The sequence below is a fragment of the Crinia signifera genome, chromosome 1 (assembly GCF_055691185.1).
Source record: "Crinia signifera chromosome 1, ASM5569118v1, whole genome shotgun sequence".
In the NCBI taxonomy this organism is placed as follows: Eukaryota; Metazoa; Chordata; class Amphibia; order Anura; family Myobatrachidae; genus Crinia; species Crinia signifera.
The window spans coordinates 205,412,212-205,436,695 of NC_139217.1; the positions used below are offsets into that span (position 1 = coordinate 205,412,212).

The window sequence follows — 24,484 nt, forward strand, 5'->3', positions numbered from 1 at the left end:
CAGACATTGATTATGGCAATTATGAATCTCTGATATTGTGAACACATTCCACAGGATAGGATTTGTTTTTATTTAAATGTTAAATATGTGTACAGTATGTTGGATCAGTTGTGCTAACCATTTGGAATCATTTAAATATTAAATTGCCATAAGTATTCCACACTAGACAATAAAAAAAATGATAATTATATACCAGTTTTTTATTTATTTTTTATTTTGGTATAAAGGTAAAAATAAGAGGTGGAAAGGAATCTAAATATGTGTATGCCAAAGAAATCAGTGCTTTGTATGTTGATTGGAGGTTATGTGAGATCAGACAGCAACTACTATTAACAACATCTGCCCATCACAGACTCGCAAACTAATCTGGCTGCACAGTTTTGTGCAAGTAATACAATGTATTTAACACTGCCAAATCTATCAAATTACTCTTGAAATAAAGCAGCAGTTTTATCTCCTTATTTTCCTGATTCAAATAAATAAATCAGGATCAATCAACCAGAACATTTTCAAAAAAAATATGTAAATTTAATGAGAGTGGAGGGACACCCAACTAAGGAAGTATTTAATATTTTTTCAGCTTTCTATTCTGTAAACAGGAAAGTGCAGAAGACACAAGGGCTTTCCAAGACACCGAACTATGTGCATAAGTATATAGTGTGTATATGTTTTAGGAGCTAATGCACACTATTTGGAACAAAAGCATAAGTGGTACATTTGGCTTTGTTGTGTGCAGCATGCTATTATTGCATAATGTTTCCAGAATTGTGTTGCAAAAAAGTTACTCTATGTGCTTTCTTTTGATTTCCCCAAATACCGACATTTATATTAAAATAAAAGACAATGAAAGACAAGTGTTACTTATACAGAAGAATGCAGCCCAGTAATATTCAGAAATAAACATTAGCACCACTCTGTCACATATAAATGTTTTATTTCCTGTAAAATTGCAGTGTACATTCAAACTCAGATGCCAAAATTCATTGACAACTACAATAGAGGGTTCTCAATTATTAATGCTAAAGGACACAATGAAGAATCAATTTTACATCTCACCACACATATCAAAATGAAAAGTTAGGTAAAATCAACATATTAACATTATTTGCTTACCTAGTTTGCAAAATGCAGAATTTTGATTTCAGGAACAGCCTGTTTGCTATTGCTAATGCATTCTTAATATTCTGCATATGATATATTGACACATTTAATGGTTCTTATAAATAAGTCTTTGCTCTCCATGCTGTTGTGAACTGATGTGCTTTAGCCACATCAAAATAAAGGTACAGTAGAACACATCTTACAATATAGAACATTGCTTGAATGAACCTTGGTCTACACATATTATTTTTCAGGGCTAGTGCTAAGTGTTGGATCAACACAGAAAATGATGCATATGTTGTACGGTCCTCTGTGAGGCACTGAACACTATGCACATTCTATGTAATCTCCATAAGAAACCACGGGCCTGATTCTGAGTTCGGAAGAAAAAGCGGGAAACTGCACACCATGGTTAACCATGGTTATGCGGCAGATTTAAAATTAGATTAAGATTTGAATGAGGCATGTTCAAACTGAAATCTTAATTGCCCTATAAAACTAAAGCTGTCCAGTACATTCAAAATCAATCTATATAAAATGTATGAATCTCTCATTCCCCCCTACTCCACACATTACAAAATGGCTGGCTGAAGTGCACAGTTACTAGCTCTAAATTACTTGTATTATTATTATTATTGTCAACTCGAAACCAGGCACAGTGTTCCCTATTTTAACATGCCAAATTGCACATATGTCCAATGATAATGTTTGCTGAGTGTGACATAAATGTACAAAATTTATTTTATTTACCATATTTTAAATGAAAGCACTCCTAGAAGGGTTCACACTTCCCTGATATCAAGCAGTGAAAATATTGCAAAAAGCATAAAATAACAGGAAATCATTTTTGTGACAGTCTTAGGTAAAGGTTCTGTAGACAATACGCGAGTAAGCTTAGTTTTGTGTGTAGCAATATTGTTGTTATTTAAACTATTCTTAAAGGAAACAAAATGCCTAAATGTCTGACACTTTACCCGAGACCATACTGTGTTAATGTCTATTGTGAGGTTTCATGGTCTTGCTGTAATGAGCAGTCTTGATTGCCACTCTACCATCATACTCCAGGTTGACTCCCATTGTTGAGCGTTTTTGAAAAACCAATGCATCTTACGTGTTCATCTCTACTTGTTTTCAGACGTGATGTGTTTCTGCAATTTATGTTCAATAAATTATTTTTTAATCATTCACTCAAAGTGGCATTTTGTATTTATTTGCTTGTCCAGTATATTGAATTAAAATTTTCTAAACCATTCAATTATCTAATTTTGAACAGAAATGATCACTTATATTTTGACACATGCAAGAATACATTAAAAAGTGGCCAAAACAGATTGTTCAATAAAAGAGGAGAAATAACTTTTACTGAATGATGTAAGGTGTAAATGTCTGCAGCATACTGGCAGCAGCAAGGTGTAGCTGCTATATTTAAAGCTGAAAATGGTTTTGCCCTTAAAACATGTTGTACATATTGTAAATATAAACTTGTTTTCTTTCCATACAGATTAGGAGCAATGCTTGTATACATACAATGCATTTAAAATAGGGCAAACATCAATGTATTTGACGCCTTTATTAATTTACAAAGGGAATCAATGGGCTCAAGTGGATTTAAATATTGCATTATTTGTATGCACAAATATTCTTCACATACCTTGTGCATGCTGCATTAGTATAGCAAAACTATACATGTGAAGATAGAAAAAGGTGTACTGCTCCACTGAACTACCAGTTACAGCTATGCTTTCCACCTTTGTGTGGAAAGACATGTTGTTTTGAACTTGCTATAAACTTGTACATTTCTAGTTTTCACAAAAAGTCTTGGGTATCATAGTAGAATATTTGGTCTGAGCTGTGCTCAGTGCTTTGTTAATGCGCTGATCAAGTGCTCCATTTTGGTTCACTGAACACTGGGAGGAAAGTGCAGAAGGTCTATGGCAGCATTCATATTGTACACAGAATAATCATGGCTGCCTTGATAAGTCAAGCAGGCTCTCTGACCTTGCCAGCTGCAATAGACATAGCTAGACCAGGTCTCAATAAAGAGCTAATATATGTCTCTCCTCCTTATTGACTAAACAAAACAGGACACAACTAAAAAAAATATATCCATAACAGATCTTTGTGAAAGAAGCAGACTATACCTGAGATAAAGCATACCCGTGTGTATACCAGTGTAAACTGATCAATTGTTTCCATTGATATTAGTAGTTATAGTAATTGTACAAATTTTAACATACCATAAAATCTCTCATGTGAACACATGATTTTGTACATTTATGATACAATATGATACAAAATGATGGACCTTTTATGGACCCTTTAGTTTTAATGACCCATATAATGTAAAATCTAACACATGCAAATATCCTATTATTCCAATAAGCAAAAATAGTTTTTAGCAATGACTGGTGCAAATGATGATCTAACAACTGAATATTACTTAAGATTTTAAGATACTTCTGCTTGAACCTCTGGACTAGAGGCCTTTGCTCTAGACCTGCGTAGACTAGTACCCTTAGTAATAAGGTCAGCATAACCTTCCTTGTGGGAAAAAGCATAGCTGGATCTGCGGCTCAAGGTTCCTCGCTTGAAAGGTGTTGTCATTGCCACTGTATTCACCTCTGAATGCCTTTTTGGTCCATAAGCATCTCTCTGCAGATCAAAATAGAAATGATCAGCACATACAGTAGTTGATTGCAAAACGAATCATGGTAATCAATAACATACACTCCAGCTTATCTCTTTTAAGAAAGTAATTAATAACCTTACATATAAAGGAAGTAGATCCACATTCACCAACTCTGTATCCTTTCCTCAAAGCAATTTAATTTGTGGAAAGTCAAACTTTTTACCACTTGTTTGCTTATCTGAGCTGCCCAAGATGTCTACAGGCTTTTTCTTAACACGCAATGAGGTGAGTTGCTCCCCTTAAGGAGCAGAATTGATTGTATGAGAACATGTTCTCTCATTACAGGGTATATTCACTTAGCGTCTTTTGTCTCCTAGTTTTGCAGTAAGCCAAACATCTGATGTCATTACATTTGAAAGCTATAGAGATAGCAAAGACTTTCAAACATTAATAATGTTGCATGTAGGCCTGGGATTTATTTGGCATCCTGCGAAAGGAAATTAATTTTGCTTAAACCAAAAGAGAACTTGGCTAATTGGCAACTGCTGCTTTGAAGACAAAGTAGCTTTTTTGCAGTTTGAGGAATAACACACACAAAGTGCCCCCCCCCCCCCCCAAATATCTTGTATAAATCGATGTCTCCTTACATATAAAATATCAAAGCCAAAAAACTATCAAAGACAACACAGTTTTACTTTTGGATTTGTTCTAGTTCAGGAAAATATGTTCTGTGCAGCTCACCTTTGGCATTTGGAGAAAACACACACACACAGTCACACACACACGCAGACACAAACTGGATCTCTCAGCAAAAGTCAACTTTAATAAAGTATGGCTTTACTGAAACCTGCTATTACAACACTGATTCCAAATAACTTGTATAGATCCAATCCCCACTGTGATGATAGGTTGATTCTTACTCCCATGTTGGGATAGCTTTTTTTCCTTGTATTTATTTTTCCCTTTATAGCCAATGTCTTACTAAAGTACTGAGAGCATTGGCTTATTCTTAAATGTTCCTGAATGATAACAAATCTAAAAGTAAAAGTGTTGCCTAGAATAATTTTATTTCAAAGCCCTGAAACTCAAATGTAGGGTGGGGTATGAAATCCCGGCATTAAAAATCCTGAAAGTTAGAATCCTGATGGTCTCAGTGCTGACGGATCCTGGTGAGAATTCTAACCCCAATCCTCGCCTTTTGCATCCTAACCGTAACTGCCCACTATGCAGGATAAGTCTGACCCACCCATTAGTGCCTAACCCTAATACTCGTCATCAGGATTATGACCATCGGGATTATGACTATCAGGATGCTGGAGGCGCGATACGAACTATATTCCCAAATGTAGTCAGCGGTGTAACTATAGCACCGCAGCCCCCGCCACCGCGGGGGGGGGGGCGCTGTGCATGTGGGGGTGCCGGGGGCTGCGGTGCTATAGTTAAACCCCCCCAATCCCCCGCAGACTGTCACTTACCTATCGCGCTGGTCCCGGCGGCTCCGCTCTTCTGCTGAGGACCAGCACAAAATGGCCGCCCCCATATAGCACACAGTTCTCTGAAACTGTCTGCTGTATGGGGGCGGCCATTTTGTGGTGGTCCTCAGCAGAAGAACGGAGCCGCCGGGACCAGCGCGATAGGTAAGGCTGTGGGGGATTGGAGGGGTGTTTGCAGAGGCGGCGGGCCGGCAGGGCAGGGGGGTAGGGGTGCTTGGTGGGGCGTCGGCGAGGGGGCCCCCCCCTAACGGCGGGGGGGGCGCCCAAAACGTAGCTACGTCACTGAATGTAGTATTTCTTCTGATATTGTTTTGTGCTACAAAACCCCCAAAAAACTGAAATATACTTGTTGCATGACAATTATATCACTGTGTTGTGAAAGCTCCCTGTTTACAGTAAAGAAAACCAATTACCAAATAAGGATAGGCTTTACAATTTCCTCAGTGGATTTATAAAATAAGTGACATATGCTTTTGCAAACACTGTATATCAATAGTTGTGTATTACCAAGCTGAAATATATACATGACATGACTTAACTGTTACTAAATACTGCAGGGCTTTAGCAGGACTATAATGTGCCCTATGCTGATCCCCCCCCACCACCACCACACCAGCATACACATTTTGATGGCACCAAGCTGTCTGGACCAGAAAGTGGCTGAGCAACCTGAGTGTTTTAAGATGCTCTTAAGCTCTCCTATTTAATACAAAATATTTTTTTTACTTTCACACAACAATATTACCTGTGTAAAACACACTTGTGCCTACTTATCAAAATAATATTTTTGGGCTATATCTTGAAAACACCCGTTTTCACTGGGTACAAATATTAAATATTAGTATCTCATGAACGTAACATGGAGGGGCAGCAAGAATTTAATTTCAGACAGAAGAACCAGCCCTCATACTATTTTTGTTTTGTGGGGCCTACCAGGCTGCTGGATTTACCCAGCTCTTGAAAATGCAAAACATTCTGGAGTTTGGCCTTGGTAGCTAACACCTTCTTCAGATGTCATAAGTCACAATAGCCTATAAGGTTTACCTCACAAATATTACTAGGAAAGGGTTATGTAGGAACCCTCCCTAGCAATGGCGGCCTCATATACGTGGTCTCCACAAATATACGGCCTTTAGCGATCACTTCACTTCTTACACTTTGCAGGAATGGTTACCTGCATCTGATTAATGATACATCTGGGCAATCTATAATTTCTTATTGCTGTAAAGAGTAGCAATAAATGTTTGAAAATAATTTGCATTATCAATATAAAGAACGCATTTTAAAATGTAACTGGTAGTTAACACTTACCTGGTGGATTTGGTTTTGACTGATCAGTTTGGTGATAAAACTGACAAGAAGTGAAGGGAGAATACTTATCCCTACTGCCAGAAGTATGATGAGCCAGATAAATCCATGCTTTAATGTATTTTGTGTTACATCTATTACAAAGAATAGCAAATAAAAAAGTTAAAAAAGCACCATTAATCATTTTCAGACAGGTGAAGCTGCAGCACTACCTCACTCCCATGCACAAAACCTTTTCCTAAAGAAATATATATATTTTTTAAATACATTCCAACCACAAGGGACCCCTATCTAGAGGGGGGCCCAGGGGTACTGACCCCCTTTGCCCCCCCCCCCCCCCTTTAATCCGGCCCTGTAGCTATGTAATAGAAGTTTATCAAGTAATAGGGCAATTTCATTTATCTCATAAAAAAATAAAAAAAAATAAAACAAACATTAGTTTGCGTTTTGATTATATTGAATTAAACAAACTTTCTTTTGGAGAGTTGTAATTAGATGGTGGGTTCTCAGCAAGCATATGTGCAAAAGATAAGTGTTTTAAATGTAGCACAACACTCACAGATACTTAAACTCTGTTCTTTTGCAGTATAGATATATTTCAGCAATCATATGCAAAGTTAAATGGGAAATAGTAATTTTATTACTCTTAAATGTCTCTTTTTAGCCCTCTATACAAACCTACAAAGCTGCTTATTAGCACTTAATTACCCATCATATGTTATAATTCAATAAGAAAGAATTAGAGTAATTATACCATAATCTACTAAAAGCAAGAAACCCATTTCACTTGGATTTGAAAAGTTAAATTTTTATTGTTATTAATTAACTTTTCCTCCCTTTGCATTTGTAAGGTTAATGTCTCATGCATACTTGAAATGCATTCTTAATGTAAGGTGGTGGGCAGCTGGTCACTCTAGGAATAATGTGGACATCTGCACTTAGAAGCATTATCAGAAATACACTAGAAAACTTGCTGAGTCTGCTTTGGAAACTGCCAATATATACATATATGTGTCACTCTCCTGTAAATCACATCTACCATTCATTTTATAACTTTGGGCCTTATTTTGGTTCAATCTTAGAGGCAAAATCCTTCTTAGATGGGTAAAACCATGTGCGCTGCAGGGGGGGCAAATGTAACATGTGCAGAGAGAATTAGATTTGGGTGAGTATTTTGTTTCTGTGCAGGGAAAATACTGGCTGCTTTATTTCTACACTGCAATATATATCTCACTTTGAAGAAAAACCCCACCCAAATCTAATTCTATCTGCACATGTTATATCTGCCCCACCTGCAGTGCACATGGTTTTACCCATCTAAGAAGGATTTTGCCTCTAAGAGTGAACCAAAATAAGGCCCTCTGTGAGGAACCACAACACAATGGATGATTCAACCAAATTCTTAAGAAAACATTTATCACACTTTTCCTATATTAATGATAGAGACATACATTCATAGCGATGGAAAAGCATCCTAAACTTCTTTGGATGCCATCTGAATTTTAAGCTAGGTTAAGTAAAACATGGCAGGCTGATGCGGATACACAGAAAGTTGGCCTTATTTGTTCATGTTTTGTGATCTTGGAACAGATGGACAGATTTATTAAGCTTGGTGAAGTGATAAAGAGTCTTGTTTTTATCACCAGCCAATCAGCTCCTACCTGTGAGGTTACAGGCTTGGTTTGAAAAATGACAGGTAGGAACTGATTGGCCGGTGATAAAAAGCAGACACTTTATCACTTCACCGAGCTTAATAAATCTACCCCTAAATGTGGATGAGCAGAGTTGTCAGGTGTGTTTACTCGAATACACAATTATGCGTGGATCACAAAACAAACACATTTTTCGGTACTTATGTATTATCTGGGCTCCCATGTTAAATGCACCCCATTTTTTCATACCCCTACTATCCAACTACGCATGGAGTTGATTTTATATAGTGTGGCGAGCGCAGCGAGCCACCGTGCCCGAAGCGTGGCGAGCGAACGCGGTCTCATAAGAAAAACGGGAGCCCCGATATTACATAAGTACCCATTTTTCTTAACGTAAATGCCTCCTTACAACCAAATTACAGTAGCGCACGCAGGGGGGGTTTCTGAGTACCCAGAACCCCCCCCCTAGGAGTGTAAGTGCCCTAGGCTGAAAGCTGAGGGTCCCCTCTTTCCATGGGTACAAGAATTTAAAAAATTGGCCCTTGTGAATCGGAGATATCTGACTTCAAAGCAGTGGTCCCCATCCAAGCCTGTTAATTGCTCTTCCCAGTCAGATATTTCAGGTTCTGTCTGACTTAGAGTTTTTCTGAGGGTATATTCCAAAATCTGGGACTCTCCCACTTTGAGGGACACTAGCATCTTGTCTCTAATGTGCCCAGAACCAGATATATCAGCCTTCCAGCAGCTGGTTACTGCTCCAGCTCCACACACCTGGTATGTAGTTTTATATTCTCATTGGCAGATTGCTCTGCCTCCTGAACTCTGATCTCCTAGTCCCAAGTACCATTTGGTAGGTGGGATTCTCTAGTTTTTAATTCCTGTTTATGGGAACTGGAGATATCTGCAGTCAAGCAAGCTGTCCTCCCACCAGAAAATTATGAATAATAAGCCCACTCCACTATACACCCCTCCTCTGCATATTAAACTTCCTCTGCCACCCTGGAAGTTATGTATCAGGGCCCCTTCATTCAGCCCAATGCCCCCTTCTCCCACCATCTGTGCAGTAAAGGGGTAATTAGTGGAAATTACTGATCCAGGCCCTACATGCTGAACGGTTGATATAATACCACCTACCACCCGCGGGACATCAAAGCTTCTTCCACCCCTACCGCTGGAGGATCGGTAGGGGCCCCCTAATACGTTGCTATGCCCAGGGGTCTACACTGCTGTTAATGCCCCTGTATGTATCTATATGTATATGCATATATATTTTATTTTTTTTATTTTATTTTATTATTAGTATTTATATACATTTGGTCTATCTATAATACTTTAACTGACCCGGCATATACTGGGTCACCTAAGTGTCCATCTCCGTGCTTTGCTCCGCCCCTCTGGAAACCCCCTTTTGAAAATCCTGAGTTTGCCACTGAATTAAGCTGTGATGTATTATATTAAGAAGTGAAAAGTGTTACCGAAGGAGAGGAAAGACCCTACCCAGGTACAATCATACTGCCCCATATCCCTTTTAAATCAAGACCTTAAGATCTCTACCAAATTGTTAGCCCAGAGACTGCAGCCAATTCTGCATAGAATCTTACATCCAGCTCAAAATGGATTTGTGCGAGGCCACATCTTCGTACACAATATTCGCATCCTAGTGGCAGCTATGCAATGTATTCGACAGCTTGGCAATAGGGAGGCTATTATTGTTAGTTGTGATGCAGACAAGGCCTTTGACCGTGGCTCCTGGTCCCATCTTCAAATACAACAATTTGGCCCAGATTTCATAATTTTTTTTAATACGCTGTAATCTTTCCCTGAGGCTTGTATAACGGTAAACAACCTGAACTCCTCATCCTTTAGATTGTCTAGGGGGACACAACAGGGCTGCCCCTTGTCCCTGCTGCTATTTAATTTGGCACTAGACCCCTTAATTCGCACATTTTCTCACAAGATATCCTGGCAGTGAGTGGCTTTAGGTGGAGTGGAAATAAAAGTATTGGCCTTCGCCAATGATCTTCTACTGTATATTACCAATCCCAGATGTGCCCTGCCTGGTCTACAGAATATATTGAATGGTTTTCGCAACATTTCTGGCTTTTTTATAAACTTTAAAAAAATAGAGGCACTGGCATTGCTGACTTGTATTCGACAAATTTTTCACATTTTATTTCTCAAATGCTCACTGAATGTGATAGATGGAAATATTTAACACTTCCCTATATTCCTTGAGTATTAATAGAGGACTTGTCAAATTTATATGGGCCGGCAAACGTCCTAGGATAGCTCAGTTGAAATTACAACAACCACTATTACTTGGTGGCATTAACTTGCCGTGTATCAAGGACTAGCTGAGGAAGCCGTCGATCAGAAGGAGGCGGAGAAATGCGTTTTGGAGCCCGTTCTAGCCCTACTGTTTGCCAGTCACCAGAACATTGGATTATAAATACCCCACTGTGGACTCAGAATTCTTTTGGGGTGAAACCAGCGCCTGGAGCCTGTCTCCCATATCAGGGAGTGACCAACATACTGCATTACAGCAATAATACAGTGCTCAGATATAGGACATGGTCATTCACAATCCACCTCAGCAAAAAATCCATAGATTCATGCGGGACTGGTAACTATTGCTCATTTACAAGTCTAATATTGTCTCAGAATACTAACAAAAGTGCAGCCATAGAAGCCTCATAGCCAGCTCATGCCTTTTATGTTATATGTTGTATGTCTTGTGTGTCCAGTTTGAGTGTAAATTTATATGTATATGCACATTTTTATTTTGTATGCTACAGATGGGGCAAGCCTTATGCTTGCTGGCGAATCGCCAGCAGCATGCCGCTGGCGATCCGCCAGCAACACGGCGCGCCATCTGACTGAGACGCGCGTGCGTCCCCCACGCACGTGCGTCTCAGTATCCGGGCGGCTGGCGGGCGAGGCGGACGCAATACTGTCCGCCTCCCGCTCGAGGGGGGCTGGGGGGACCCGAGGCGGCTGTGGGGGGGTGCGGGCGCCCGGTGTGGGCACCGGGCGCCCGTCGGAAGGGGACGGCAGCACCGTCGGAAGGGGACGCGCGCGCACCTCGTGCGCGCGCGTCCCCTTCCGACACACAGATGGCGCCGGAGCAGGGAATGGCGAATGGCGTCGCCATCGCCATCCCCTGGAAAGATGAGCCCGGCCCCATCTGTATATGACCTTTTTATTAAAAGTAGGATTATCTTTATTTTCCTTGAACATTGCCTCATTGTTAATCATTATTGAGTGGAGCAGCGCCACCTGGTGGTGATATTCACTATCCCCACACACACCTTTTGCTTTTTGTTCACAGAGATACACATTCTCTCTGTATATGTGGCAGCAGCTCTACACAATTATATAATTAATAAAAGGGTCAGATCCCTGTCACGGCCGCTGCTAAGACGCGCCGCTCACCTGTTCATCTCCGGCGGCGGGGCCTGCGGGCCATCCGTCCGGGTGCAGGACGGGGAGCGCGGCGTTTGGGTCTCCCGGCCGCGACCATCTTCCTGGGGCCTGTAGCGTGCACATCCAGGATGAGAACCAGCCAAAGTTGTTTGTCTCCAGTCCGGGCGGCGCCATCTTGTGGTAGCCAACCAATGGCCCGGATCCCCAGTTCAGCTCCTCCAATCAAGATCTGCCCTGGGGGATAAAGCAGAGCCCTCTGGGGCATACAATCGCCAGTGCTTTGTTGTCAATCCCTTGGGAGGAAGCTTCTGCCTGTGCCCTTGCTCTGTGAAATCCTTGATTCCAGTGTTCCCTGTCTGCAGTCCACACCTGTATCCTGTATTCATTATCTTCTAACCAGCACCTGTTACCTGGATCCCTGCATTTGCATTCTGCCTCCAGTCCTTACAGTTCAACACCTGTTTCCTGGACATCGCAATTGCATCCTGCTTCCAGCTCTCTCAGGTTTGCTCCAGTCGTCTCCACTCCTGCTGTCGACCAGCTGCACCTGCTGCCAGCCCTCCGTGCCTGTCGACACTTCTCCACTCCTGCTGTCGACCAGCTGCACCTGCTGCCAGCCCTCCGTGCCTGTTGACATTTCTCCACTCCCGCTGTCGACCAGCTGCACCTGCTGCCAGTCCTCCGTGCCTGTTGACACTTCTCCACTCCTGCTGTTTACCAGCTGCACCTGCTGCCAGCCCTCCGTGCCTGTTGACACTTCTCCAGCCCTGCTGTCAACCAGCTGCACCTGCTGCCAGTCCTCCATGCCTGTTGACACTTCCTCACTCCTGCTGTCGACCAGCTGCACCTGCTGCCAGTCATCCGTGCCTACTGACGCCTCTCCACTCCAGCTGTCAGCCATCTGCACTTGCTGCCAGTCATCCGTGCCTGCTGACGCCTCTCCACTCTAGCTGTCGGCCATCTGCACTTGCTGCCAGTCATCGGTGTCCGTCGACACTCAACCTCCGCTGCTATCTGCCATCCGCACCCGCGGTCAGTCGTCAGTGTCCCTCTCGGCACTCTGACAGAGACTCTTGGACATTCCTTGTTATGGTGGACATTCCTTGTTATTGTGGATATTCCCTTGTTGCCCAAGTATCCACTGGGTTCTTTGTCCTGCAGTTTTCCTAAATTGTCTTACCTTCCAGTGTTGGTACTACAATAAAGCGCTATATTAAACCTGCTGTTCTCCAGTCTCCTTCAAGCCGTGAACCCCTGACCTCCAGGTCTCAGACAGATCCACAAGGTACCCCTAGCGTGACAGTAAGCACTGGCCCAATGGATCCGTCCGCAAGCCAGGAGTTCTTTCAAAATGTGGTTGCTCGGCTGCGAGCACTGGAAGAATCCCAGCAACAAGTTACTCAAGCACTCCAAGGTATTTCTCAACGGCAAGCTTCAAATTCTTCTCAACAGACTGTTTCCTCTTCGTTACGGTTGTCTGCCACTTCCAAGTATAATGGTACACCCTGTGCCTGTCGGGGGTTTATCAACCAATGTGAAGTGCATTTTTCCCTGCAACCAATGAACTTTCTATCTGATCGTGTTAAAGTGGCCTATATTGTCTCCTTATTGTCGGACTCTGCATTGGATTGGGTCTCCCCACTCTGGGAGAGAAATTATCCTTTGCTCTCCAAGTACTCTGACACAGTTCAGGAAAAATTTTGACGAACCTGGGCGTGTATCCTCTGCAGCATCAGAAATCCTGCGGATTCATCAGGGCTCCTGCTCCGTGTCTCAATACGTCATCCATTTTCAAACTGTGGCATCTGAATTGAAATGGAATGAGGAGGCTCTAATTTCCACCTTCTTGGCAGGGTTGTCTGAACGCATGAAGGATGAATTAGCCAACAGAGATCTTCCCACCTCATTGGGTGAAGTCATATCTCTCTGTAATAGGTAGGACCTTCGTTTTTGGGAGCGTCTACTAGAGAAATCTCGGCAAGAGCGAGGCAAGTCTATCCCTGTTCCGCCTCGTCCATGTTCTTCTCCTCCTTCAAATTCTTCTGAGGAACCTATGCAGATTAACCACACTCGTTTAACTCCTGAAGAACGTCAGAGAAGACGGCTACAGAACTTATGCTTGTATTGTGGGGAATCCGGTCATCTTTTAGCCAAATGCACTCGTCGTCCGTTAAACTTCCGGTCCTAGTTGGTTGTGGAGAAGCCAATCTAGGACAAGGGGGTACATCATCTCAGGAACCGGACTAAGCATGGATCCCTCTAAAGTTCAAGCAGTCCTTGATTGGCCACAACCTAATACACTAAAAGCTGTTCAACGCTTCATCGGTTTTTCCAATTATTATAGGAAATTCATCAAAAAATTTCTTCCATCATTTGTCCCATCACAGCTTTGACCCACAAAGGAGCCAATCCTGCCAAGTGGCCTTCCGAAGCAGTAACAGCATTCCAGCAATTAAAACACCTATTTACTTCGGCTCCAATTCTTCTGCAACCCGATTGTTCACATCCATTTATCCTGGAGGTAGATGCTTCTTCCGTTGGGGTTGGAGCTGTACTTTCACAGAAGTCTGAGGACTGTCAACTACACCCATGTGGGTTCTTCTCCAGGAAGTTTCTGCCAGCCGAGATGAACTATCCTATTGGTGAACAGGAATTGCTAGCCATTAAATTGGCCTTTGAAGAATGGCGTTACCTGTTGGAGGGGGCTAAGTTTCCTATATCCGTCATTACCGATCATAAGAACTTGTTATACCTACAGAATGCCCAGTGTCTGAATCCCAGACTTGCCCGATGGGCCTTATTTTTTACGAGGTTCGAGTTTGTTTTGACTTTTCGTCCTGGATCTCAAAATGGCAAAGCAGACGCACTCTCCAGGTCATTTACATCCTCCTTAGAAGATCGTACCATAAGTCCAGTCCTAAGTCCTACAGTGTTTGCAAAGACTTCTGTATTGCCCATTCCTAGAGGGAAGACTTTCGTTGATACTGTCTCAGACCATCCTTGTTACAGTGGGCTCACTCTTCTCGTTTTTCAGGTCACTGTGGAATAAAGAAGACCTTAGAATTTGTTAAAAGGACATACTGGTGGCCTTCTATGAGAAAAGATGTCACTGACTTCATAGCATCCTGTACCCAGTGTTATCGTCACAAATCTTCTCGTCAATAGCCAGCTGGCTTCCTTCAACCTTTATCCATATCCGAGTCACCTTGGTCACACATATCAATGGACTTTGTCACTGATCTGCCTCTCTTACAAGGGTTCAACACAGTCTGGGTCGTCATTGACCGCTTCTCCAAGATGGCTCATTTTGTTCCACTTAAAGGCCTTCCGTCTGCTCCTAAACTGGCTCAGATATTCATAGCTGAAATATTCCGGTTACATGGCCTTCCAAGAGAGATTGTATCCGACAGAGGGGTACAATTTGTATCGAAGTTTTGGAGAGCGTTGTGTAGTGCTTTACAGGTAAAGCTGAACTTTTCTTCGTCCTACCACCCACAATCCAATGGCCAAACAGAGAGAGTAAATCAAGACTTGGAGGCCTTTCTACATTTGTATCTTTCCTCTTTGCAAGATAATTGGAAGGAGCTTCTGCCTTGGGCCGAATTTGCACATAATAACTCTTACCACTCCTCCACTGAAAAGACTCCCTTCTTTATTGTGTATGGCCGTAATCCACGTGTTCCAGAATTCCAAAATCTTCCTGTCTGTGATATACCGGCAGTTAACTCGTCTGTCCGGTTTTTCTCAAACATCTGGAAGAATGTTCATGTTTCATTACAGAAAGCCTCCCAACGTTACAAAAATGTTTCTGATCGGCACAGACGGGCAGCTTCCGAAACTCAAGGTGGGGGATAGAGTTTGGCTCTCCACCAAAAATATTAGACTCCGAGTCCCGTCTATGAAGTTTGCTCCTTGATTCATTGGCCATATACAGTTACTACTGTGATCTCTTCTTTGGCTTACAAGTTACAATTGCCTCGTTCTTTGAAAATATCAAATACATTCCATATTTCAGTATTAAGACCATTGATATGAGCTGCTGTGTATAAATTAAAATTGGGGTGTGTATAATGCAATAATGTGCTGTGTGTTATATGGTGTGGCTGTGTATAATAGACTATGGGCCTGATTCAGACCTGTTCACTAGGTTGCATATATTTGCAGCCTAGCGAGCAGGTAGACGCGATCCAACATCACGCCAATACCCCCCCCCCCCCGCATGCGCAGACCCCCGCCTCAATGGTGCTGCATTTTATTAGCGCCTGGAATCTCCCTGAAACTAGTTTTCAAAAGTAGGCAAGTATGGTCGCTAGTCGCCTCCCCGGTGGGCAGGAGGGGCATGTACTGCGCTCTCCCCTGCCCCCCCCCCCCAGCAGCACAACGGTGAGTTGCTGGTGGGAAATTCGGGCACTGTGGGGCATATGTGTTTCTGGCACTGTGGGGGCATATCTGGCACTGTGGGGGCATATGTGTATTTGGCACTGTGGCAGAATATCTGGCACTGTGGGGGCAAAACTGGCACTGTGGACATCACATTGTGTGGTGTAATGGGCATCATGGTATGGGGTGTAATGGGCATCAAGGTGTGCGGCATAATGTGTAATTAGCATCACAATGTGCAATCTGCAGGTACACATTACAATCATGGTACAGGTCACGCCCCTTATGATAGGCCACAAGCCAAATTTTTCAGCGTGCCGCCGGCGCGCAACAAGCATTCCGTCTTCCAGAGAGTTGGGGGGGGGGGGGCGGCGGTGGTGGTATGGGCCAGTGCTCTGGACTTGCCCCCTAGGCTAAAAGTTGCCAGCCAGCCCCTGACTACAGGGCTTGTTAGATGGTATGAGACCTTTCCAGATCTTTTAGCAAAGTCCATAATCAGGTCATTGGTTTCACCGAATGAGCAGCTAGTCTCCACCTCCTTTATGGAGATGCCATTTAAAATATTGCATCAGCTTATTATAAACCCAAACTTCGCTATGTAATTGGTGTCTCCAACAATGCTAATTGTTTCAAGTGCTCCTCCCCAGAGGCAAACATGTATCATTGTCTATGGTCTTGTGATATAGTACAATCATTTTGGTTGGAAATCCAACATTATATTAATCACACATTACGAATACCATTCACTGTGATGGCCTCTTGGGCATTTTGGAACATTCATCCCCCTAATGCCTCTACAACACCGCCCCAGGCTGCCCTGGTAATTACATTTCATCAATTCTTCTCAGCTTTCCTGCCACCCCCTTTTTGCTCTTGTTTTGTTTTTTATATATATATTTCCATATGTTTTAACTGTATGTCATTAAAACAGGATTATTGTACTATACCTTTTCCACATTTTTTTCATATGAATGCCAGATGAAATATTCTGAGGGAAACGTGGTATTCCAGAAGGAAGTCTGATTAAGCAATCTGACAAAGTGACCGTTTGGATAACCCCTCACTGACTCACGTGGAGAAGAGGAATGGTACTCCCCAATTCCTCTTCCTTCTCCTATATTTATTATTTGTTTATTAACAGTTTCTTATATAGCGCATACATATTCTGCAGCACTTTACATAGAATATTTGAACATTCACATCAGTCCCTGCCCCAGTGAAGCTTACAATCTATATTCCCTACCACATGTACATGCACAAACAGATATTCTAGGGTTAATTTGTTGGGAGCCAATTAGCCTACCAGTATATTTTTGGATTGTGGGAGGAAACTGGAGTACCCACATATGCACGGGGAGAATATACAAACTCTGCACAGTTAGGTTCATGGTGGAAATCAAACCTATTACCTGAGCGCTGTGAGGCAGTAATGCTAACCATTACACCGTCCGTGCTATATGTCGGTGGTGCGAAAAGGGGATACCTCTCACTTAATTTTTAACACTGTCTTACATAGGTGTGAGGACACCTTAAGGGAGGAACCCCCCTCTGGCAGCCTAGTGTGCACGGGGAGGGACTTACAACCCTACTTTAAACAGGAACTGATTGGATATAGATATAAACCTAAATATCTAGTTTTGACTATCAGCCTATGATCCCCATATTTCAACTTCCATGCTACATGTTATATTGGGGTATAACAAACAAAGCGACATTAGATGGTCCAAGTAATAATAATAATGATATTTATATAGCGCTTTTCTCCCAATAGGACTCAAAGTGCTTCACCATTGTCTTTACAGCTCGAAATTCAAAACAAGCTTAACAGTAGATGTCAGTAAAATGCTTGCAGTAAATAGTAAATAGTCTTTAGTCTATTTTTAAAGGATTCTACAGTGGGGGCTTCTCACAGTGTGAGAGGAAGAGAGTTCCATAGAGTTGGAGCAGCAAAGTTGAAAGCTCGACCCCCAGATGAATTCAGGGAGATTCTGGGTACTGTTAGTAATCCTTCTTCAGTGGATTGTAGTAATCGAGTAGGACAGTAAGGGATCAGCAGCTGCTGCAGGAAACTTGGGCCCTGGTCATGTAGGGGCTTGAAAGTGAGTAAGCCAATCTTGAAAACGATTCGCCATTTTACAGGTAGCCAGTGAAGGGCGTAGAGAATGGGAGTTGTGTGGCTGGAGCGGGGCTGGTTAGTTAATAGTCTGGCGGCTGCATTTTGTACCAGATGTAAGCGGTGCAATTCTTTTGCTGGAAGACCCAGGTAGAGAGCATTAGTCTAGTCGCGATGATATAAATGCATGTATGACTTTAGGCAGGTCTTCTGAGGGAATTAAGTGCTTGATTCTGGCTATGTTTCTCAGATGGAAGAATGAGGATTTGATTGTGGCTGACACCTGATGTTTAAGTGTCAGGCCATTATCCAGGACAACACCAAGATTCCGCATAAATGCAAGGTCTCCCATATCTAATGGTTGCTGAAGCTTAGTATTAACTTGGGTTCCCAAAGTCAGGGCCTGATTTAGCATGGATCGCATATAATACGCTGCTTGCAGGCATTACCCCATAAAAAGACCACAGGATTCTCCCCACATCTCTGTGTGAGGGATCCAACACAGATCCCTCCTAGCATACACAAAGGGACTCCCAGGTCACAGACCCTGAAATCCTGTAACCAGCAGCCATCACAAAAGACAGCTTTTATCGGAAGATCTGCCCTTTGCGTTGCTTATCTCATATGTTAATACAAATGCAATTAGCATCGCCGCAATGGGTGGCGGGATGTACTGCAATTGCTTAGTACATCCCTCACCCTAACACTCACTCCTCACAGCCTAATCATAACCCTACATCCCTTCCCCAGGCAGGCTATTCCTGTCCCTCTCTGTTACTGCCTAACTCTCCTACCCCACCACCTATAGCTAACTGTCCCGTAGACTAATTCTAACCTCCCCCTCTTAGTGTCTAACCCAGTGGTTCCCAAACTGTGTGCCTAGGCACCCTGGGGTGCCTCAGAACACTTGCAGGGGTGCCTTGGGTTGGTGGACCAAGATCAATTCATATTATTTATGGTCAATGTACCAGGCAAAACCAGTGCTTGTGGCTGCCAATCATAATATATGTGGACAAACAGAAGAAAAGCCTGTCCCTCACCACATAACTGTGACATATAAACACAATGCACTTAATTTTATATTTTTTTCTGAATTTCTCGATAAAGAAGCATTTGGCCTAGGGGTGGCTTGAAAATATTTTGATGCTCTAGGGTGCCGTGATTCAAAAATGTTTGGGAACCACTGGCCTAACCCTAACTCTACTCTCCCGGCAGCCTAACCTTAACCCTGCCCCACTGCAACCTAACCCCAAGTCCCCCCTAGTGCCTAAACCTAACCCTCCACCCCACGGTCTAAAGCTAACCTGGCCCGCATACTTACGATCGGGATGACGACAATTGAGATTCTGACTGCCAGCATCCTGTTAAGCACATGCATGCCTAAGTATAAATACATTAATTTGATATGCATGCTCAAACATGGATGTCCTTAAATCCTAAAATGTTAGTATGTCTTGAGGATAGAGTTTGTGAACTACTGGGTTAGGCCATTACAACATAAAAAAATAGCATAGCACTCAATATGTTTGATATAAAGAGTTAAATCATTGAGTATCACCTTTTACCATGTCTGTCTAGGACTGTTAACATGACCAGATGGCAGTCCCGTCAGTCATTTCAAATTGAAATATACTGTAGACAGTATATTTAATGGGTATGGGCCATAGGGTCAACATTAAGAAGGTCAACAATAGGTCGAAGACTGTTGGTCGACAGGCCATAGGTCGACACATGAAAGTCAATGTGCATTAGGTCGACAGGATCGAAAGGTCAACAAAAGCAATAGATCGACATGAAAAAAGGTGGACATGAGTTTTTCAAAAGTTTTTGGGTGTCTATGTTAACATATTGTACATTGACATGAACAAGCTCGGCACACTAATAAAATCTATCTCGATTTCGACTTAGATAGTGAAGTATGAAAAACTACCTTTTTATGTCGACATTTCCCGTGTCGACCTATTACAAGTGTTGACATTTTACCATGTCGACCTACGGTATGTCACCTTTTTTCACATGTCAACATATGACTAATAGTAGTCGACATATTGACTGTCAACCTTTTCATTGTCAACCTAATGACCACATCCCCATTTAATATACAAATGAGATATTTGTGAATTTGCCCTCTATTGAAAAAGAGGGGCAAATTGAATCAGATGATTCTGAAATTTAGCAGAAATTATGAAATCCAGCTGGCAATGTATTACATTTTGCAGAAATATACTGCTGGAGAAGCATCAGTCTAATCGCAGTGTATGGAATGCAAAGAAACCAAACAGAGAGTGTCATAAAATGTCACATTAACTCGAACTGTTCTAGATATATGTGAAATGTATGTGATGTATGTTTATGCCTCTCTTCCCACCCCCCTTGTGTTCCCTGCTTGATGCTGCACTGTTACCACAAAAAATTCCAAGCATACGCAAGTATACCTGGCCAATAAAAATGATTCTGATTCTGATTAACAGCTTTATACAATGGCCAACAGCTCTTCTGTTTGGCAGGGATAGTTCAGCACTCACTGAATAGATTTTCCTTTTTATTTTTAATTAATGTAAGAATTACAAGTTGATTCAAGATTTATAGTAGCAGCTATACTTTGGACTAAATTTTCATTACTTATTTTATACACATCTGAATTTATTTTACAGATTTCTTAATGATCGTGGGACTAGTTATAAGCATTAAAAATCATACAAAAAAGAAGGTGCAATTCTACTTCCAATTTTTATATCTGTAATGAGGAAATAAAATAAAAAAACTAGAATTCCGATTTCAGCTTTTAGAATCCTGTAATTCTCATACTAATTTTATCGGTGCCAATTTCAATAAATTCTACAAGGCACAGTTTCCTTGGCCTCGCAATTTGCTCTGCAACAGTCGGCCCAAGTTAAGTCACGATATTCCTTAAACTGCGATCACATTGCAGTTTTATGTGAAAATATATACAGGGCAAGAGGTGGTATGCACCTCTTCCTGCATTTGCATTGCTAAGGATCATATTGCTCCGTGTGTACGGCGCTTAACAATTCACTTTAGAGTTCAGTTTGAACACATTTCATCCAACTTTAATGGGCCATATACACGGGGCGATTAGAGTCCCATTTCTAAGCAATCTATATATGCTTAGAAGTAGAATTGCCCCCACCCCCGGCAATGGCGATGCGTAAGCAGTACAAATCTAGTGATTGCCAGTGTTCTCCCAATTGAGAACACTGGTCATGACAGATCGCTCAGCACACAGCTCTGTTACATTTGCTCCACCTGCAGTGCAGCATGGTTTTGTCCATCTGCAAAAATTGCAGCCTTGCTAACAGGTCTGAATTAGGCCCTAAATGCACATACACACTGGGCAACTTTAAGCTGAAAGCAGCTCAGTTTTGTCTTTTGTGCTGCTTTCAGCTCCAAAGCCACCCAATATGTACGGAGCAGCAATGAGCAGTGAGCACTGATGCGCTCTCCTACATCATCACTGGCCCGGCCATTCACCTCCTTTCCGGATGAAATGGAACTGAGATGGAATCTATTACCAGGGACACTCAGCCTCCATTAATTGTGTGAAACCCACACAATTAATGGCAGATATTGGACGCACATCCAATACTATTATGGCAGTCATGGCTTCTGTGATCCGCTGTGTCACTGGATGAGAACTGACATACTTGTTTTTTCTCGCCAAGCACTGCTGATAAGTCAGTTGTTTTTTCAAAGTAGTATAATGGGTTTTCTTGGGACACTTCTGGGTTGAAGAACTACCCCCAGCAGCAGCAGTAACAGAAGGCCTTTCAATCAAGGATTCTTCTGCTGAATCTTTGAAAGGGGAGGATTCTTCTAGCACAACAGTAGTATCAGAAGAACCATCCCTGGTCATTAATGAGGATACTGAAGTTGAGGGTGAGGGTGTTGGTAGTGGAGATCGCAAGTGGTGGGGACACATTTGATACTGGACTTCTTGTTGATGTTAATTTTTCAGCACCAATTTTGAAAACATCCCTATACTTCCCATGAGGTCGATGCAGATGACGTAATAGGGTAGATGGGATTTTTGGTGCTAGGAGCACTTGATAATCAATCAGTCCAAAAAATAAAAATAAATATAAATAAAGTAAATTATAAAAGTGCAGGGATAAATAAAACATAAAAATAAGCAAAACTAAAATTAAAAAAGTGCCAGGATACAAAAGAATGTGACCTGTGAAAATTAAAAAGCAAGTTAATATTGCAATGTTTACACTTCCTTGGAGTTGTGGAGTGTCCGTCCCCTATCTATTCCTGCTATGCAGCCAAGGGAGTGTAAACATTGCAATATTAACTTGCTTTTTAATTTTCACAGGTCACATTCTTTTGTATCCTGGCACTTTTTTTATTTTAATTTTGCTTATTTTTATGTTTTTTTTTATCCCGGCACTTTTATAATTAACTTTATATATATTTCTTTTTATTTTTTTGACTGATTGATTATCAAGCGCTCCTAGCACCAAAAATCTCAGCAGTTCATATTTACTGGAGCAGCTCCTTCCTAGAGCGCGGTACAAAACCAAAATCTTTTTTTGTAATAGGGTAGATGTTCTGAGATGCTTAATGTCCTTACCTCGACTTATTTTGTTTCCACAAAGGCTACAGATGGCTTGGCAAATGTTTTCTGAATTGGTGTGAAAATAATTCCACACATAAGATGTGCATTTGTTGGTCCCATGACCAGGCATGACAATGGCAGTCTTATCATGCCCAACAGATGGTTCCACTTGTGCCTCACTTACACACAACATCCTCATCCTCAATATCCAATTCCTCTGTAGTGACATCGTCTGCTACACAAGTCAACCCCTCATCCTCTTCCTGTAACTCGACGGGAGTGTAAGGCGGTTTCTCTGAGAGATTAGGCTCACACGTAGCCCTCAAGGACATACTTGGACTCCCCTCAGTGGTTTGTGGAATTTATGGTCCTAGATGCACAGTTTGTTTTGATGACTTAGTGGTTTGGCCTGTTTTCTCAAGTAGGAAAGCGGAATAAGGTCTTTCTTTGTCAGACGCATGAGATGCCTCACTGGCATCAGAAATAGAGGGCAAGCCCAGAGTCCTTGCCACTGTGTGATGTGAATGGTATTCTGGCAATTTTCATTCTTTCAGCTACAGGAGGAACAGACTTTATTTTTATTTTTATTCCTGTTAGAGGTTTAACTTTTTTTAGTTTAGAAACTTTTTGGGGTAACTCTCCTTGCCTGGTTTGAGGATGAGCATCAGCAACGGCGTTAGTATTAGTAATAGTACCATATTCGTCATCATGAATGATGGCAGCAGCTGGTGTGGGAATATTTGGTCCAAGCTGTTTGTTGTTCTCCATTTTTAAATTAAATTTAAATAAGAGCAAAATATATTTTTTCTTGTTTTTGAGGAAAGAGCTTGTATAATGCTGCGTGAAGGCTGAACAATCACACACACACACACACCTTCTGACAGTATATACTTTCTATTGGTGCAGTACACACAAAGAATGAAGAAAGACGAGAAATTTAAAATTTGTTTTTAATGCGCAGCTTGGACAATGCTGCTTGGACGCAGAACAATCACACACCCACATTCTGGCAGTATATAATATGAGTGCACTACACACAAAGAATGAATAATTAAAGACGAGAAAAATTGATTAGGATTTTTTAAATGTAATTTGTTTTTAATGTGCAGCTTGTATAACGCTGCTTGGACACAGAACAATCACACACACACCTTCTGAAAGTATATACTATGGGTGCATTACACACAAAGAATGAAGAAAGAGGAGATATATTGACAGCAAAAAAATAAAGAACAGAAACATTTATTTTTATACTGTATTTCTTTTTTATGGACGGGCCTTGAATAACACTGTGTGGACTGTGGAGGCAGAACAATCACACACGCTACTTGTGGTGTATACTATTGAGGTGCAGTATACAGCAAAAAAATAAAAGAACAGCAAAATGTATTTTTATATTGTATTTGTTTTTTATGGATGTGCCTTTGATAACAATGCATGGACCGTGGAGGCAGAACAATCCCACACGCAACTTGTTCTGCTTCTGACAGAATATGGTGTATTCGACTGCAGTGCACCACACCACAGTGACCACACACCACAATGGAAAAAAAATAACAAAAGCTGACGGCCTGCCTATGTACTACTGTACCCCATTACACTGATTGACAGCCTGCCTGCCTAACACACGACCAGTACAATCAATATAATTAGGTATATTTAATTATATATATAATATTAATATATATATAAACCAGCACACAAACCCCTCTGCCGAGTCTGCACTGACTGCACTGCCACAATCTCCTCTGCACAGCACAAACCCCTCTGCACTGCACAACACCCTTCTACACTGCACAAAACCCC

General features: G+C 41.8%; 1 protein-coding gene across 1 annotated transcript in view; it reads right to left on the minus strand.

The window, feature by feature from the left end:
- Positions 1–2,966: 2,966 nt before the first annotated feature.
- Positions 2,967–24,484, minus strand: part of ATP8B3 (ATPase phospholipid transporting 8B3) — a 203,536-nt gene continuing 182,018 nt past the window's right edge. Inside the window, exons 26-27 of the mRNA XM_083177190.1 lie at positions 6,535–6,665; positions 2,967–3,753 (exon numbers count right to left, since the gene is read on the minus strand). Coding sequence (XP_083033316.1) covers positions 3,550–3,753; positions 6,535–6,665 — 335 coding nt within the window. The 3' untranslated portion in view covers positions 2,967–3,549. The remainder of the gene's footprint in view (positions 3,754–6,534; positions 6,666–24,484) is intronic.